General features: G+C 42.2%; 1 protein-coding gene across 2 annotated transcripts in view; it reads left to right on the top strand.

Annotated features, from left to right (window-relative positions):
- The window catches only part of IGBP1 (immunoglobulin binding protein 1), a 29,250-nt gene that overhangs the window by 2,015 nt on the left and 7,418 nt on the right, over nt 1-19,817 (top strand). For both annotated transcript variants that reach the window (XM_045072758.1, XM_004777185.3), the window contains exons 3-5: nt 12,072-12,267; nt 13,863-13,942; nt 14,629-14,741. In XM_045072758.1, coding sequence (XP_044928693.1) covers nt 12,072-12,267; nt 13,863-13,942; nt 14,629-14,741 — 389 coding nt within the window. The remainder of the gene's footprint in view (nt 1-12,071; nt 12,268-13,862; nt 13,943-14,628; nt 14,742-19,817) is intronic.

Here is a 19,817-nt window from a genome sequence, read left to right as displayed (position 1 = left end):
GTGATAGATAAATGCACAGGTACTGTGAGAGCAGACAGGAGGGGAACCTAACCAAAGAGGGAGCAGCAGAGAGAAGCCTCCCTGGCAAAGGTGACTCCTGTGATGAGTTGTTTAAGGAGGGGTAAGAATACTACCTAGAGGAAGAGAAAAGGAGGGCATTAGCCAGCAGATGTTAGTAAAGCCACCGGGCATTAAAGAGCGCAGTGCTGGGGTGCGGATGTGTGGGTGGGGAACAACTGTAAGCAATCAGATGATGCTGGAACAACTGTAAGCAATCAGATGATGCTAGAACATAAAGTGGGGTGGTAGAGAAGAGGAAGGAAGGATGCTGAAGAATATTGTGGGGTCCAGACCAAGGAGAGCTTGGGATGCGAGGAAGGTAAAGGAACAGCCCTGCTGCTAAGAACTTGGGAAGGAATCTGAATCCCAGTTCCACCATTTGATCAGTCTAACATTGGGTAAGGTGCTTCATCTCTTGGTGGCCTTCATTTCCCGAGCTATAAAATCGGATAATAATAATAGGTCTTTCTTCCTAAAGTAGTTTGGAAGTTTAAAAGAGAAATACATAAAAAGCCCTTAGCACCATGGCAGGTGCAGTGAGTACTCAAAGTTGGCTGTTGTTCTGTCTTTGTAGCTGAGTACAGGTTGTGGAGTCAGAGGCCTGGGTCTGAGACCCAGCTTTACTTATAAGCCACCAGACTTTGGGCAACTTATTCTAGCCCATCTGAGCCTCAGAATTCCTCACGGATGAAATCATGCACAAGTCACAAGGGTCCCATCTTGTAGGATCAAGAAATGTAACTAATAAAAGCCCAGAAAACAGCACAGCATCTGGCACATAGTTAATATTCTGTGACTGTCACCTACTAGCAGGCCATACTGAAGAACCTAAACTTTGGTTCATGACTGGGATCCACTGGAGGCTTTTGGTTTTGGGGATTTTTAAAGAGTTGAGTGGTCGTCTTTGCATTTTGAGCAGTACACACGGGCAGTGGTTAGGAAGCAGTGGGACAGAGTTAGGTCACAAATGACAAGGTCTCACTACAGCAATGGCAGAAGAGATGAGGGGGATATATTTATTTAGAAGGATTGAAGCTGCAGAAAACCTGGCGATCTGTTAGTTTTGGGAAGTGGTGTAGATGGAGGCAACAAGGAAGAGGTCCATGTTTCTGTCATAGGTGCATGGCTTATGTAACTCACTAAGATAGAGAATAGAGGAGGAAGAACAAATTGGGGTGGGAAAGCATAGGAATTCAGTACTGAGCTGTGCTGCATTTAAGGTGTGTAGGAGTCATCCAAGTAGAGATATCGGGTAGTGTGTGGCTCAGAGGAGAGGTCTGGGCTAAAGACTACAGAGCCGATACTTGATCCATTCACTTGACATATATGTTTTGAGCCTTTCTAGTGGGCCAGGAACTGTTCTAAGTCATGGAGAATCAGATGAAATCCATGCCCTCATCAAGCTTTTATTTTGGTGGAGGAGTCAGACAATGCACTAATAAATAATCATGGAATTTTAGGTTGTATGGCCTATGAAGGAATAATGAAGTATGGTTCAGGGTTTGCAACAGTGAGCAATTTTGGAGGAACTGGGATAGACTGATAGGATGTGGAATTCAGCATCCCATCTTTTTGTTGTTGTTGTTCACCCTAATTATTTTTTTTAAATTTTTTATAAACATATGTATTTTTATCCCCAGGGGTACAAGTCTGTGAATTGCCAGGTTTACACACTTCACAGCACTCACCATAGCACATACCCTCCCCAATGTCCATAACCCGACCCCCCTCCCTAACCCCCTCCCCCCCGCAACCCTCAGTTTGTTTTGTGAGATTAAGAGTTTCTTATGGTTTGTCTCCCTCCCGATCCCATCTTGTTTCATTTAATCTTCTCCTACCCCCTTAACCCCCATGTTGCATCTCCATTTCCTCATATCAGGGAGATCATATGATAGTTGTCTTTCTCCAATTGACTTATTTCACTAAGCATGATACCCTCTAGTTCCATCCACATCGTCACAAATGGGAAGACTTCATTTCTTTTGATGTCTGCATAGTATTCCATTATGTATGTATACCACATCTTCTTTATCCATTCATCTGTTGATGGACATCTAGGTTCTTTCCATAGTTTGGCTATTGTAGACATTGCTGCTATATAAACATTCGGGTGCACGTGCCCCTTCGGATCACTGCGTTTGTGTCTTTATGGTAGATACCCAGTAGTGCAATTGCTGGGTCGTAGGATATTTCTATTTTCAACATTTTGAGGAACCTCCAAGCTGTTTTGCAGAATGGTTGCACCAGCATGCATTCCCACCAACAGTGTAGGAGGGTTCCCCTTTCTCCACATCCTCACCAGCATCTGTCATTTCCTGACTTGTTCATTTTAGCCATTCTGAGTGGTGTGAGGTGATATCTCATTGTAGTTTTGATTTGTATTTCCCTGATGCCAAGTGATGTGGAGCACTTTTTCATGTGTCTGTTAGCCATCTGGATGTCTTCTTTGCAGAAATGTCTGTTCATGTCTTCTGCCCATTTCTTGATTGGATTATTTGTTCTTTGGGTGTTGAGTTTGATAACTTCTTTATAGATTTTGAACACTAGCCCTTTATCTGATATGTCGTTTGCAAATATCTTCTCCCATTCCGTCAGCTGTCTTTTGGTTTTGTTAACTGTTTCCTTTGCTGCGCAAAAGCTTTTGATCTTGATGAAATCCCAATAGTTCATTTTTGTCCTTGCTTCCCTTGCCTTTGGCGATGTTCCTAGGAAGATGTTGCTGCGGCTGAGGTCGAAGAGGTTGCTGCCTGTGTTCTCCTCAAGGATTTTGATGGATTCCTTTCTCACATTGAGGTCCTTTATCCATTTTGAGTCTATTTTCATGTGTGGTGTAAGGAAATGGTCCAATTTCATTTTTCTGCATGTGGCTATCCAATTTTCCCAATACCATTTATTGAAGAGGCTGTCTTTATTCCATTGGACATGCTTTCCTGCTTTGTCAAAGATCAGTTGACCATTGAGTTGAGGGTCTATTTCTGGGCTCTCTATTCTGTTCCATTGATCTATGTGTCTGTTTTTGTGCCAGTAACATGCTGTCTTGATGATGACAGCTTTGTAATAGAGTTTGAAGTCCGGAATTGTGATGCCACCAACTTTGGCTTTCTTTTTCGATACTCCTTTGGCTATTCGAGGTCTTTTCTGGTTCCATATAAATTTTAGGGTTATTTGTTACATTTCTTTGAAAAAAATGGATGGTATTTTGATAGGAATTGCATTAAATATGTAGATTGCTTTAGGTAGCATAGACATTTTCACAATATTTGTTCTTCCAATCCAGGAGCATGGAACATTTTTCTATTTCTTTGTGTCTTCCTCAATTTCTTTCATGAGGACTTTATAGTTTTCTGAGTATAGATTCTTAGCCTCTTTGATTAGGTTTATTCCTAGGTATCTTATGGTTTTGGGTGCAATTGTAAATTGGATTGACTCCTTAATTTCTCTTTCTTCTGTCTTATTGTTGGTGTAGAGAAATGCAACTGATTTCTGTGCATTGACTTTATATCCTGACACTTTACTGAATTCCTGTGTAAGTTCTAGCAGATTTGGAGTGGAGTCTTTTGGGTTTTCCACATATAGTATCATATCATCTGCAAAGAGTGATAATTTGACTTTTTCTTTGCCGATTTGGATGCCTTTAATTTCCTTTTGTTGTCTGATTGCTGAGGCTAGGACTTCTGTGTTGAATAGCGGTGGTGATAATGGACATCCCTGCTGTGTTCCTGACCTTAGCGGAAAAGCTTTCAGTTTTTCTCCATTGAGAATGATATTTGCGGTGGGCTTTTCATAGATGGCTTTGATAATATTGAGGTATGTGCCCTCTGTCCCTACACTTTGAAGAGTTTTGATCAGGAAGGGATGCTGTACTTTGTCAAATGATTTTTCAGCATCTATTGAGAGTATCATATGGTTCTTGTTCTTTCTTTTTTTTTTTTTAATTTTTTTTATAAACATATATTTTTATCCCCAGGGGTACAGGTCTGTGAATTGCCAGGCTTATTGTTCTTTCTTTTATTAACGTATTGATTCACATTGATTTGTGGATGTTGAACCAACCTTGCAGCCCTGTAATCCCACTTGGTCATGGTGAATAATCCTTTTAATGTACTGTTGGATCCTATTGGCTAGTATTTTGGTGAGAATTTTTGCATCTGTGTTCATCAAGGATATTGGTCTATAGTTCTCTTTTTTGATGGGATCCTTGTCTGGTTTGGGGATCAAGGTGATGCTGGCCTCATAAAATGAGTTTGGAAGTTTTCCTTCCATTTCTATTTTTTGGAAACAGTTTCAGGAGAATAGGAATTAGTTCTTCTTTAAACATTTGGTTAAAATTCCCCTGAGAAGCTGTCTGGCCCTGGGCTTTTGTTTTTGGAGATTTTTGATGACTGTTTCAATCTCCTTACTGGCTATGGGTCTGTTCAGGTTTTCTATTTCTCCCTGGTTCAGTTGTGGTAGTTTATATGTCTCTAGAAATGCATCCATTTCTTCCAGATTGTCAAATTTGTTTGTGTACAGTTGCTGATAGTATGTTCTTATAATTGTTTGTATTTCTTTGGTGTTATTGTGATCTCTCCTCTTTCATTCATGATTTTATTTATTTGGGTCCTTTCTCTTTTCTGTTTGATAGTCTGGCCAGGGGTTTATCAATCTTACTAATTCTTTCAGAAAACCAGCTCCTAGTTTCATTGATTTGTTCTGTTGGTTTTTTTGTTTCTATTTCATTGATTTCTGCTCTGATCTTTATTATTTCTCTTCTCCTGCTGGGTTTAGGGTTTTTTTCTTGTTCTTTCTCCAGCTCCTTTAGGTGTAGGGTTAGGTTGTATACTTGAGACCTTTCTTGTTTCTTGAGAAAGGCTTGTGTCGCTATATATTTTCCTCTCAGGACTGCCTTTGCTGTGTCCCACAGATTTTGAACCATTGTGTTTTCATTATCATTTGTTTCCATGAATTTTTTCAATTCTTCTTTAATTTCCTGGTTGACCCATTCATTCTTTAGAAGGATGCTGTTTAGTCTCCATGTATTTGGGTTCTTTCCAAATTTCCTCTTGTGGTTGAGTTCTAGCTTCAGAGCATTGTGGTCTGAAAATATGCAGGGAATGATCCCAATCTTTTGATACCGGTTGAGTCCTGATTTAGGACCCAGGATGTGATCTATTCTGGAGTATGTTCCATGTGCACCAGAGAAGAATGTGTATTCTGTTGCTTTGGGATGAAATGTTCTGAATATATCTGTGATGTCCATCTGGTCCAGTGTGTCATTTAAGGCCTTTATTTCCTTGTTGATCTTTTGCTTGGATGATCTGTCCATTTCAGCGAGGGGAGTGTTAAAGTCCCCTAATATTATTGTATTATTGTTGATGTGTTTCTTTGATTTTGTTATTAATCGGTTTATATAGTTGGCTGCTCCCACGTTAGGGGCATAGATATTTAAAATTGTTAGATCTTCTTGTTGGACAGATCCTTTGAGTATGATATAGTGTCCTTCCTCATCTATTATTATAGTCTTTGGCTTAAAATCTAATTGATCTGATATAAGGATTGCCACCCATGCTTTCTTCTGATGTCCATTAGCATGGTATATTGTTTTCCACCTCCTCACTTTAAATCTGGAGGTGTCATAGGGTCTGAAATGAGTTTCTTGTAGGCAACATATAGATGGGTTTTGTTTTTTTATCCATTCTGATACCCTGTGTCTTTGCATTGGGGCATTTAGCCCATTAACATTCAGGGTAACTATTGAGCGATATGAGTTTAGTGCCATTGTATTGCCTGTAAGGTGACTGTTACTGTATATTGTCTCTGTTCCTTTCTGATCTACTTTTAGGCTCTCTCTTTGCTTAGAGGACCCCTTTCAATATTTCCTGTAGAGCTGGTTTGGTGTTTGCAAATTCTTTCAGTTTTTGTTTGTCCTGGAAGCTTTTTATCTCTCCTTCTATTTTCAATGATAGCCTAGCTGAGCATCCCATCTTTTGTCAGAATATGGGGGTGGCCTGTTGGCAGGTAGCAGGTGGTTTAAACAGTGAGTTTGGTACCCAGATAATTATGGTACACCCAGAAACTGGACTGTAAGTGCCACAGGGATACAGGGCTGTAGAGAAAGACTAGGGAATGAGCACATCTGGTTGGAGGGATGAGGACAAGGTTTCAGCATATAATGCATTTGAGATGAACCTAGAATTGTGCTTAAAAACAGAAATTACAGATTTTTCTGAATGTAAATGTAATAATACTCATTGTAGAAAGTTTGAATACCCGTATTTTTTTTTAATTAAAAAGGTCTCAGTTCCAGCATGCAGAGATGATCTTTGTTAACTTGCTGATGTATTTTCCTTCCAGATATATAGTTATTTTAGGTAATAAATTTGGAATAATACTGTATATATAGTTTTTTATCCTTTTCAAACCTAACATTGTGAACATTTCTCCGTGTCTTTTGAAACCATGATATTTAATGGTTACCTGATATGCCATCCCATAGTTGTACCATTATCATTCAAACTAATCTTTTATTGTCAAATACTTAGACCATGTATAGGTTCCAGGTTTCAGATTTGTTTTTGTTTGTTTTCATTCTTCTAAGTAGCCTTGGGACAGACATCTTTAATTGCATCTGTCACTGTTTCCTTAGGATAGATTTCTAGGACCAGTGCCTAGATCAAAGGGTTTGAGTACTTGAAGACTCTTGAGGGTAGCAACATTGCTTCCCACAATAACACAGCTTTGGAATACATCCCACTGCATTGGCCTAGATGTTAACACTTAGAAAATCCAATTGGGATACCAAAAAAGGTATCTCATTGTTTTTATTTGCATTTCTTTGCCTAGAAAGCTTGGTCTTTGAACATTCTTTAAAAATGTCTGCAAGACAAAATAATAGTGTTCTCTCAATGCTAATGGCTCCCACCTGTACATCACCAGCCCAGACCTTTCCTGATCCTCAGCCTCATACTTCCAACACCCTACATGGATGTTTCACAGACATCTCAAACTTAACATGGCCTCAGCTGAACCCTTGGCTTTTTAATCCCCAGAGTGCCCCCACACCCAGGGCTTCACCATCTCAGTGAGTGGCACCGCCATTCACCCAGATGTTTAAGCCAGCAGCTAGGAGTTAGCCTCAGTTCCTCCCTTCTGACTCTCCAGCTCTGGTCCACCATGAAGAATGAGTCTTAAATCCTGTTTCTTGAGTTCTCCATGGTCGCACCTCAGTGCAGGCCCCTAGCACTTCACCTGGAAGAGCCATCCCACTAACTCCAAAGTCCTGCCCAGTCTGGCACCTGCTTCTCTTCCATCTTGCCTTGTTGACTGGATTCTAGCCGCAATCGCCTTCCTCCGATCCTTTGCACAGACCCAACTCCTTCCTTTTATAGTCTTTGTACATGTTCTTTTTGCATGAAATGCCCTTTGTTTTTCTGTCTTCCTGGGCCTTGTCTTTCTCCTCTACTGGAATGTATACTCCTTGACGGCAGGAGTGGCCTCTCTCTTGATCGCAGTGGTGTGTCTAGCACAGGGCCCCGCACATAGGAGGTGCTCAGGCAGCACTTACTGTTGACAAGCAGGAGGAATAACAAGAGCAGGGGCCCCAGCAGAGTAATTTGAGGTACGTACAGGGCGTGCAGACCAGTCTAGTTTGGAAGAAGCTGGGAGTACTCTGGTCAGAGATCTGCAGAAGGAAGTGATATGTACAGAATCCAGAAAGGGAAGAGAGTGGCAGAAAGACAAATTATCACATTATAATAGCACTTCAGCTGGGAAAAGTGATAAAAGTGAAATGAGAGCTGTCAGAGGTATTACTTGTGCAAGAAGCATTGATAGGATTAGAAACCGCATTATTGAGATACTTTTTATTTTCAGTTAAGTCCTCCCTCCTCCCCAACACCACGACTTTACGCACTGAGGCCATCCTACACAAAACACCCAAGTGGTATATTCTCTCTTAAAACCCGTCCTCTCTATTCTGATTGCCATCTCTGAGAGTGTGAGTCTGGTTGATTAGCTGTGCCAGAAACAGAGGAGTAGAAGCTGGGTGAGCCATGAGTCTGGTGTTCTCACAGAACTGAGATTCTGAAGTGACAGCCAGGTACGTGTCCATCAGTAGATGGACGTATAACTGAAACTTAGGGGACTGGTATCTGGTGCTAAAACTTCAGGAGCTTTGGGGGATTACTGAGGGAAAACACGTAGCGAGAAAAAAAGCCAAGGATAAAAATTGGGCACGTTAAGGGAGGAGAAAGAGGCCGGAAAGCAATCAAGAGGTCAGAGACTCAGCAGGGGGCTTACAGAAGCCTGGGGAAGAGAGAGCAAATGACTCCTACTCTTTGAAACTTCCCCATGTCAAGCCCCCTCCCAGATACTGTAGCACCTAAATTGGTCATTCTCTCAACTGGAAACTCCTAGAGGTCAGAGACCTGGACTCACTGCATCTTTAGTATCCTAATGTATCATTGTCCTTGGGGACCCAACCCAGTCAGTGGATCATAGTAGATATATGAAGTAGCTTGGGAGGACCAGATATGGTGTTCATCAGAAAAATGGAAGCAATGTGGTGTTGCACATAAAGCCTGGACTTTGGAGTCAGATGGACCTGGAGCAGCCAGTCCAGTTTCTTCCACTTAACAGATGGGGCATCACCTAACCCCTCCTGGCCTCCTCTTTCCCATCCCCTGACAGTATCTGTATCCTGTCGCCACTTATGAAGGACTTTCATGTGTATTGTTCCATCTGATCTTCTTAACCCCAGGAAGTGGATCTTCTCATCTCCATTTTAGAGCTAAGGAAGTGGGTTACGAGAATTTACTTGTCCAAACTTAACACACCTTGAAAGTGTCCAGGCTACAATTTAAACTGAGGTCTTCAAATTCCCAGTTCTCTACAATATAGCACGGAAGAGAGAAAAGTGATCCTTTGAAAGGATAGAACATGTCTTGAGGGAAGGTGTTCTCTAAGATAGGGGAAAAGGCCTCAGTAGAGTGAAAAGTTGCAACTGCTGTTGACAGGATGATTGACAGAGTGAGGCCTGGGGAGATGTGGGTAGGGACAGGATCGATAGCAAAAGTGGAATGGTAAAGACCTTGCCCTGGTGAAGACAGGGTTAGCTCCTACTTAAAGCCAATGAAGGGTGAAATTACAGAGATTGTAAGGGAAAGAGGGATACTGAATTCTGTATCATTTGGCCATCTGGTGAGTGTGATGGGGGTGTGGAATCCAGAAAAGATAAACAGAAGGACAGCTGAGCACGAGTGACCATTCGGCTGAAGTTTGATCATTTGAATATGTCGTTGACTCATTTGACTCAAATTTGTCCTTCGTTAGCTCTCTGCAGCAGTCTGAGAACAGATCAAGGAAATGGGGACCGTTTTCCAGAGTCAGATGGGTGACAGGCATTGGGGATTCTAAGATGGTAGGGAGTGTTTCCATGTAATGTCTCGCCATGGGAAGTCTAAAACAGTGATGAAGGGCCTAGGGCAGTGGTTTTCAGTCTGTTCCTCAGAACTCGGAAGAATCCACCGCAGTGCCGGGATAGAGGCAATGTTGGGAGCTCTCCTCTTGCTTTAACTAAGGTGGATTTTTATCTGTTTATTACTTATTGGAGTTCCAGATAAGTTCTCATAAGAAGAAAGAGTTCTTTGGCTAAGACCAAAAGGTTTAAAAAAAAAAAAAAAACCACTGGCCTAAAAAAAGCAGGAGTGGAAGAGCTAAAGTTTCAAAGATGACCAGAGTGAAGTCACAGAAGCAAGGACATGAAGAAGCAGCCTATGAGCAAGGTTAGACCGCAAGTACGCAAGCATAAGAACCTTATCCTAAAGGACCAGTAGACTGACCCAGAAATTACCATGGATTATATACATTCTAAGGCCCTGGTAGGTTTGTTGGTTTTTTTTTTTTCCTGCTGTAGGTACATCCAGGAAAGAGGGTAGGGGTAGGAGTGGGGCCAGAATTAAATGTTCTCAAGTGATACCTGTAATAGCGTTCGTGAACTAGGAGTTTCCCTTTGTGACGTTTCGCTCAGAGGCTACTGATGTTGGTGCTGGGACGGTTATTTGTAACATCACATAAACTGTTCCACTTGTTGGGTAAAAGGATCAGAAGAGCCTAAGAGGTTTGTATAATAAAGAACGGCTCCAGAGCAGTGGTTCTTGACTTTTCGCGGGTTATGGATCTTGATAATCTGATAAAAACTATAGACCTCCAAAAAAAAAAAAAAAACCTGGAGACCTCTCCCAGGTCCAAAAAAAAAAAAAACTTTTGCATATCTCAGGGAATTCAGGGCCCCCCTCCTGCCAGACTCTATCCGTGGACCTCAGGTTAAGAACTCCAGATTGGGGTGAACACCTGCAGAGGGGCATCTGATTCTGGAGATCCAGAGTGGGGTTCCAGTCATGGCTATTTTGAAAGACTTCTCTTGGAAATCGTGGAACTTTTCCTCGACTTCTCTCTCTCTCCCTCTCTCTCTCTCTTTCTCTCTCTCCCTCAAGCCCTTAACATCCAGTACATCTGTTTTACATTTTAAATACATCCACATCTCACCACCTCCCTATCTCAGGTGACTATCTCTCAGCTAGATGATAACAGCATCCACTTAGTTGATTTCTCCACTTCCCTCCTTGCCTCCCCTCCCCCACAGGCCACACTCCGCACCACAGCCAGAGTGGCCCATATAAAAAAAGTTTTCGTGTCACTGTATTCGCGTTATGTATTCTCTTCAAAAGCCTCCAGTGGCTTTCCTGTCTCAAAATATCATGGTATTTGGTATTGAGGGTCTTACAGCCTACAGGGTTCTAGAAATTGTAGCCATGGCTATCCCTCTTCTCTCATTTGCTGTCATTCTTCTTCACTCCATGCCAGCCACACTGGCCTACTTTCTAGTTCTCAGACACTGCAAACCAAGCTCTCTCCCACTCTGGGACCATTACACTTCCTACCCCACTCCCAACCCAGGGAAGCCTCTTTCACATATTGGCGAGGCTTGCTTCCTGATTGAAGTCTGCTCCAATGTCACCTCCTCCTGATGGCCTCATATGTAATAGCACTTTTCCTCTTGTGCCATCATTCTGTCCACTCTACCTTGCCTTTTGCTTCTTCATGGCACTTATCACCACCCGACCCATCATCCCTTCTTGTCAGCTTCCCCTAGAATGAGAGCTTGAGGAGAACACGGACTTCCTTGTCTACACTGCTACGTGTCCGGCACTGAGCACAGTGCCAGTCACATGGTAGGTACTCAGTAAGTACTTTTCAGGTGAATGAACGCCTTCTGGAAAAGGCAAGGCAGGATTGTTGTGAGTCTTTAAATTATATTAGGACAAGGCAGGGGCACCTGGCTGGCTTGGTCAGTAGTAGAGCATGTGACTCTTGATCTCAGGGTCGTAGGTTCAAGCCCCATGTTGGGTATAAAGCTTAATTTAATGTGATCATATAAATAAAAGCACTTAGCATAGCACTTGTCCTTGAGAAAAATACAATACAAGAGACTATTTCCTTGGTTCACACAATATGATTTCCTTAGTAAAAGGACCAGCCAGAAGACCTAAGATTGTTTTTCCCAGAAGAAAAGAAGAGATGACCACTTTTTTTAGGCTCTTTCCTAAGGAATTCCCGCATCAGTGGCAGGTAAACAACCCCCAAGATTCTGTGATTCTTTGAAGTGGCAGTTCCCCTAATGGATGTTGATACTAAGTATCCAACTTAGTAACGGTCGATGTAATGAAATTACTGAGGGACTCACATCTCTAAAGATGATGGGGTTGGAGGGAGTGGCTCAGATCAGGTTACTTCTCTATTTTTCTGGCTTTGGGAGGTATTCGGCCCTGCTGATCCCTTCCTTGCCCTGGCAGTCTTGAGGACTTGCAGCCTTGGTGGCAAGTTCTGGGGTATTGAATCTGTATTTTTGTCCAAGCGGAAACCAGCATATTTACTGCTTGGTCACTTGGAAAAGGGAAACTCTTACTGTGGCCTTCTTTGAAGGAATACCTCTTTATTTTGAAGTTCATGGGCAATGCTTTTCTGTGGAACAGATACAGGCAGAAGAAGGAAGTGGAGCATAGGTTGTCTGCACTGAAATCTGCTGTGGAAACTGGTCAAGCAGATGATGAGCGTGTTCGTGAGTATTACCTCCTTCACCTTCGAAGGTGGATTGGTATCAGCTTAGAAGAGATTGAGAGCATTGACCAGGAGATGAAGATCCTGAGAGAAAAAGACTCCTCACCAGAGGTAAGGCTGCTCACCGCCTATACAGCTCAAAAAGCTGCTTTCAGTAGATTAGAATGTTCAACAGGGGAGCGATTGAGGTAAAATCCAAGTTTGAAGTCTCCATAAAATCACTGTCCCTTTTAAGCTTAGTGGAGAAAGGCTGAATTCAGATCGACTAGGGTAGCCTTCTCTCCAGCTTATGGTGGTATTCCCCAGTGCTTCCTTACCTGTGACATGCTAATAGCCATGTGTAATTTTGTGACCTAAGTTGGTTTGGGCTGTGGGAAGTCCTGACCACTGAAGGAATGCATAGGAAAGGTTGGCTTTTAAAATCTGTGCTTGACTGTAATAACCAAAGGAGACGAGGAACAGGATGGGAAGGGAGAGGGAAAGTGTCATTGGAGGAGGGAGAGAGAAGACTAGAAAGAAGAAAATAAAAGGAATGATCGCGAATATATTTAGGTTGGGGGAGGAATCCGATTTTAACCTTACATGGTGATGCACTCTCACACCCTTAGTCCCCTCAGGTATGAGACACAGAAGGACTTCTCCACACACAAAGTGTTGGGTATACTGGTAAAAACCTGCCGTGACACAGCTTTGGCTGTCTTTGAAAATTGTCACCCTGTTTTGGAGCCACTGCTTCAAAAGATTAGGCCCTGCTCCCACTTCCTTTTTGGTTCAGGATCCCAGCATGGGTTGAGTTGAATTCATCAGCTTGCCACAGGCATTGATTTAAGTCCTCAGAGAAACCTCTTCCTAATTTGACTTGTAATCATTAGCCCAGAAGCTTAGACCTCTGGGTAACATCAACCTCATTCCTCCTGGTAAAGGATCAAAGCATAAACAGTATTCTGAGGCCATAAGGCCCCAGAGCCTATCTAGGTGAATGGCTTTCAGGCGTTTTGAGGCTGGACTTTTCTGTGTCCTCCCTTTCCCTGTCTGTCATCGTCGTTGTTGAATGTGCCCTTACTTGGTATTGGGATTGGCTCTGGAAGTGATGAACCTAGACCCAGGCGAATACCTTTTTTCTGACCAGACTTTGTTTCCATATGCCCCTGGGGAACCCAGGTTCCTTCAAATATTTCTGTATGCCACTGTATGAAAACTAACAACACATTCATTCCCCCTTGCCTTTGGGAACACACTCTTCTAAAAACCTAGGAGTTCTTGACAGTTAATTGCATAATGACGTTGGAGGGGGGTTTCAGAAGAAGGGTCTCCATGATTCATCTTTAGCACTGAAGGCCAGGCTGAGGAAAGGGATTCAGGTTCAGCTCAAGGGATTTAGCTGGACCACGGAAAAAGCCTTTGGAATCTCCTCCTTTGGAGGGGAGATTGTAAAGTCAGGGAAACTTTTTTTTTTTAATTTTGGTGAGGTGATTTCTGGGAGAGCTTTCTCCTCCTCTTCATTCAGCCAGGTCCTCCGCGCTCCTCAGGAGAGCTGAGCAGCCTCCGCCGTTAGTATTCTGCTGCTGTCTCTGAGAGACCGAGAAATAGGGAGTGGGCAGAGTTTGACTCCAGGGCTTTTCAAGCGCCAGAAGACTTAAGAGCCTGCGTAGCAGGGTAGGCAGAGTGGCAGATATGCACTTGTAATCACTTAATTTCCTTTCCAGGCATCAACTTCTCATTCAGCTCGTCAGGACAGACCTCCAATGAAACCCTTTGTTCTCACACGGAATGTGGCCCAAGCCAAGTAGGTAGTACTGAAAAGCCCCCTGCTTTTGGGATTCCGTTGGGTGCATGAGTAACAGATAGAATGGGCACTGTGGGAAGGCCACTTGCTCGCCTGTGGTGGCTGTTCTTTCATCAGAGGGATGTAGCTTGAATATATATGTCTCTCTTCATCAGACGTTTCCCTCACAAACTCAAGCTTAACAGTAGGCCCAAAAGGAAACTGACAAAAATAAATAAATCAGAAGGAGAAAAGGAATCTCATGGAGAATTGCATACTTCACTTGTTTCCCATTATTGCTTTCAGCTGCAATTCTCAAAAGGACATATTTACCTATGAAGGATTTAATTCTGAGTTCCGGAGAGGCTTTTCCACATGGTGGCAGGAAAGTCTCCTTCCTCTGTGTACCTTTTAGACCCACCAACTATAAATACCCCTTCCACATTGTCATTGCCACTTTGTGGGACAGTGGCCCCTGGGATTGTTTTCTGGGTGATGATCCTGAGCTATTTATCTTCTCATGAAAGCCCTTTAAGGCACCTTCCTAGATGTCCGTTTTTACATATCTTCACAGGAGTTTACACAGCTCCTCAGAAGATAGCTGGGCAGGGGAGCAAGGATGAAACAGACACAGGTTTTGTCACTAAAGAGGCTTTTGAATAGTGCTGTTTCTGTTTGGTTTTCTAAATGTAATGTGATTCTTGCAGAGTATTTGGAGCTGGTTATCCAAGTCTGGCATCTATGACGGTGAATGACTGGTACGATCAGCATCGGAAATATGGAGCATTACCAGATCAGGGCATAGCCAAGACACCACCAGGTAAGACGGGGTAGGAAGAAAGTAGTTACACTTTTGGTTCCTTGCTCCCTAGCAATTAAATTCAGACCAAGTGTTGTTGCCCTTTAGGAGCAGAAGTAATCTGGACAAAGATGCTAAGCAGTATTTTTTGTTTTATCTATTATGGAGATAAGTAGCAGGTGATTCTGGGAGGTTGGGAGCAGTGGCTGCATGATTTTGGAATCCTTTCAGATGTCCTGGCATTAAAAACAGACTAAGCAGCTAGATAGCAAAAGCAAAAGTGCCATGGATGGCAGTTCCACTTCTGGTAATGGCGGAGTAGGTTGTATTGAGGCCAGTCCCTCCCACAGACAACAACTACGAACTGAAGAAGTTAAAACAACCACCCAGAGGAGCTAGAGAATGCCCAAGAGCAGACACAGGCGGAGGGCAGTCAACACTTAGAAGAAAGGAGAAGGTGTAGTTGGAATTTCCTGAGGGCAGGGTCTTTGACTTAACGGTATTCTTGGTGCCCAGCTTGATAATTAGGTCATGGTACATACTTAGATGCATCTTTGGATGGGAAAGGTGGAGAGGGTGGCCATTGTAAAGATGAAAGCAATATGATGTATTAGAAAAAGCTTGGACAGACCTGGGGTAACCTATTATTCCTGCCGCTTAATAGATAGGACATCACCTAGCCCCTCTGAGCCTCTGTTCCCTTATCTTGTATATTATCTCATTTGATCCTCCTAACAACCCTGTGAGGCAGGTGCTCTTATCCCCATATTAGGATGAGGAAATGGTGTCTGAGAATTGACTACACAAAGTCAGCGTAGCTAGAAAGTGGCCAGAGTAGGATTTGAATTTGGGTCCTAAAATTCATAATTCCAGGGCTGTTTCCACTATAGCACAGAGAAGAGAAGAGTGGTCATTTGGAAGGCTTTCCTGTTTTTTACAGCTTCTCACCCATTGGCAGTCTGCAGTTGTGGTGACATGGGGGTAGGTGAAACTTGGATAGGAAGGTACAGTCTTACTGGTTAAGAAATGAGAGAAATGAGACGATATCCCATAAAGGAGAGGACCACAGAGGAGGAGCCCTGATTCTCTACATGCATCTCGCCTAAGTCTCAGGCTGACACCTAAGCTGTGCATGCCCGGGTAAGCTTCCTAGATAGGGCTGAGATAACTGATGGGAGGATTCAGCTGCTGCCCGATGCAGAGGTAAGAGAATTTAGAATTTTTGGTTCTAGACAAATTAACTTCCTGCTAAAATGAAAAATCAGTACTCTTTAAAGGAACGAAACAGAATTAATTCAGAGTCTCTACAACATACCATTCACAGGGTCTGGGGTGTAATCCTAAACCACTATGTATTGAGGAAGGAAAATGTGACTTATACTCAAGAGAAAAGGCAGTCAGTGGAGACCAATCCTAGATGATGCAGATGTTGAAATTAGCAGATAAGGACTTTAAAGCAGCAATTTGCATGACCAAGGGCAGAGGGGAAAATGTGCTTGTAAAGAATGAAAAATCTTATCAGGTAATATCTAATATAAACATATCTGCTACCCAGAGGCAAGTATTATTTTAGCCCATGTGGACCACTGACCCCTCTTGAAATTATAACATACACATTCCTCAGACATTGTGGGTAGACTTTCAGATATCTTGACTTATTTCTGGACATGCAGCGTGTTTATAAATCTCTTAATCTTTAGCAATAATTAGAAAACACCTCCTGTTTTAAAACACTTCACAAGTTCTACTTAGTGTCAGCCATTGCCGACACCCTGTCACTAAAGAATCCAGGAATATCTGGTATGTTGCAAGCTTTCAAGATAGCCTGAACTTTAAAAAGTTGTGACCGTCAGTTGTGTCTGATGGATGTAAATTTGCGTCCTAGTTCACTTTGAATCAGAAGCTAAAACCTTGAGCCTTACTTTGCCTTATTGGTGGGTAATAACTGAAAATAAACATGCTCACAAAAAGAAACAAGGAAAAAGAAACAGCAGCAAAGTAGGAACTATGCACAAGAAATTCTGAAACTGTAAAGTACAGTAACTCATTTGGAAACCTATTAGATGAGCTTAATAGCAACTTCTCAGTGACAAAAGACAGTGTCATTTAACTCAAAGATAGATCAGTACCAGTTGGGCAGTCTGAAGAACAAAAAATTGGAAAAAAGTGAAGCAGAGCCTCTGTGACCTGTGGAATAAGGTAAGAAGTTCAATCGTATGTGCAGTTGAAATACCAGTAGGAAAGGAGAGAGTGAGCGAGAAGGGGCCAGAAAAAAAAATTGAAGAAAAAATGGCTGAAATGTTCCCTAAATCAGTGAAACACAAATTTACAAATTCAGAAACCTAATCAAGCCCCAGGCAAGTTAAATTACAAAGAAAACCACACATAGGCACGTCATAGTCAGACTGCTGAAATCAAAGAAAAAGAGAAACTCTTGAAAGCATCAAGGGGTAAAGTACACGTTACACTTAGAAAAACAATGATGCAAGTTGTTTCTGAGTTCCCATTAGAAACAGTGGGAGCCAGAGACAGTGGAACTACATCTCATAAGTTTTGGGGGTGGAGGGACCTGTCGTCCCAGACTTATAGACATTGAAAATATCCAAAAAAATGAAGGCATAATTAAGACATTTTCAGATAAAGCTAAAGGAATTCTTCACCAGGAAACTGGCGTTATGAGAAACTCTGAAGGAAGCTCCTTGGGCTGAAGGGAATGAACTACATATGGCTTCTTTAGGGAAAAATTATATTATTGTCCAGTGGGGATTATACTATATGTAGATGTACTACATATGACAGCCATAGCAACAATGATGGACTAGATGGAACCATTTTTTGTTAGATTCTTTCATTTTATGTCAAGTGGTACATCTATTGCTGTGTAACAAATTACTCCACAATGTCAACAACTTAAAATTATTAATAAACATTATTGTCACATATTTTCTGAAGTTGAGGAATCTAGGATCAACTTCACTGGGTGATTCTGGCTTAGGATCTCCTAAGGTTGCAGTCAAGCTGTCAGCTGGGGCAGCAGTATTCTGAGAGCTTGACTGAGGCTGGAGGATCTGCTTCCAGCTCATTGGCTCATTCATGTGGCTGTTGGCAGGAGACTTCCCCTTGTGGGTCCCCCCATGGGGTTGCTCACAGCTAGGAGCTTCCCTTCACCCAGAGTGATCTGAGTGAGAATGATCAGGATAGAAGCCCCCGTATCGTTTATAACCTAACATTGGAAGTGACACAGCATGACTTATGCCATATTCTGTTAGTCACATAGTATGGGAGAGGACTCCATAAAAGCATGAATACCAGGAGGCTGAGATAGGTGGGCTCCGTCTTTGAGGCTACCTCCCACATGGTTCAACATTAGCTCTAAGTAGACTGGAAAGTTAGGAAGGAATATTGTATTACCTAGAGCAACCACTTAAAAAATAATCTTCAAGGGGCGCCTGGGTGGCTCAGTCGGTTGAACATCCAACTCTTTATTTCAGCTCAGGTCATGATTTCAGGGTCATGAGATGAAGGCCTGTGTCGGGCTCATGCCTTCTGCTTGGCCTGCTCCCTCTCCCTCTGCTGCTTCCCCTGCTCACACCCCCCCCCCATAAGTAAATAAAATCTTTTTAAGAAATAATGCATCAAGATGATAAGAAGACAAGCCACAGACTGGCAGAAAATATTTACCAAAGACACATCTGATAAAAGACTCTTATCTAAAACATATAAAGAATTCTTAAAACTCAATAATCGGGGAACAGACACACCCCCCAGTTAAAAAATAGGCAGAAGACCTAAATAGATACCTTACCAAAGAAAACTCCAGAGGGCAAAGAAGCATATGAAAAGAAGCTCAACGTCACATACCATTAGGGAATTGCAAATTAAAACAACAATGATACCACTAGACCCATCTAAGAATGGCCAAAATCCCAAACACTGACAACACCAAATGCTGGTATGGATATGGAACTAGAGGGACACCAATTCACTGCCAATCGCGATGCCACGTGGTACAGCCACTTTGGAAGACAGTTTCTTACAAAACTAAACATACTTTTACCGTATGATCCAGCAGTCCTACTCCTTGATGTGTACCCAGATGAGTTGAAAACTGAGGTCCACACAAAAACCTACACACGTGGTTATGGCAGCTTCATTCGTAATTGCCAAAACTTAGAGCAAACCAAGATGTCCTCAGTAGATTGAATGGATAAAGAGGGGTACATCTAGACACTAGAACAGTATCCAAAGAAGAAGAAAAAGAAGAAAAGCAAGAATGACTAGAGAGGCAAAAAAAAACAACAGATGAGTCGAACAGAAAACCAATAGCAGAATGGCAGATCCCACTCCAGTCATATCAGTAATTATCCTAAATGTAAATGGAATAAACCTCTGAATTTGAAATCAAAGATTGATTTCAGGCAAACAGTATTGTCCAAAGTCCACAGTTTACAATAGGGTTCTTTCTAGGTGGTGTATATTCTATGAGTTTGGAAAAGTGTATATAATGACACGTATCCACTATTTCCGTTCATTGTGGGTCCATTGATTGTAACAAATATACCACTCTGGTACAGGATGTTGATAGTGGAGAAAGCTATGCCTCTATGGGAGCAGGGAGTATATGGCAACAATGTGTATTTTCCATTCAGTTTTACTGTTAACCTAAAACTACTCTAAAAAGTAAAGTCAATTTAAAAAAATAAGGCAAAGAGATAAAGCTATAAAGTCAGTAGAGGAAAAAAGAAGCAAGCAAGCAAGAATGAATAGAGAGGCAAAAAAAAAAAAATCAAAAAACAGATGAGGCGAACAGAAAACCAATAGCGGAATGGCAGATCCCACTCCAGTCATATCAGTAATTATCCTAAATGTAAATGGAATAAACCTCCGAATTAGAAATCAGAGATTGATTTCAGGCTCAGCTGCATGCTGTCTACAAGAGATGCATTTTAATTACAAAGGCACAGCTTGGTTGAAAGTGAAAAGATGAAAAAGGATCTACCAGACTGACAGTAAGCATAAGAGAGCTATAGTAGGCATACTAACGTCAGATAAGGTAGACTTCAAGACAGAAGGTGTTACAAGAGTATTTCATACCAA

The sequence above is a fragment of the Mustela putorius genome, unplaced genomic scaffold (genome assembly GCF_011764305.1).
Source record: "Mustela putorius furo isolate JIRA1106 unplaced genomic scaffold, ASM1176430v1.1 tig00004053_pilon_pilon_pilon, whole genome shotgun sequence".
NCBI lineage: Eukaryota > Metazoa > Chordata > Mammalia > Carnivora > Mustelidae > Mustela > Mustela putorius.
Note: the sequence above shows the minus strand (reverse complement) of the source record. Positions and strands in the feature narration are given on the sequence as shown.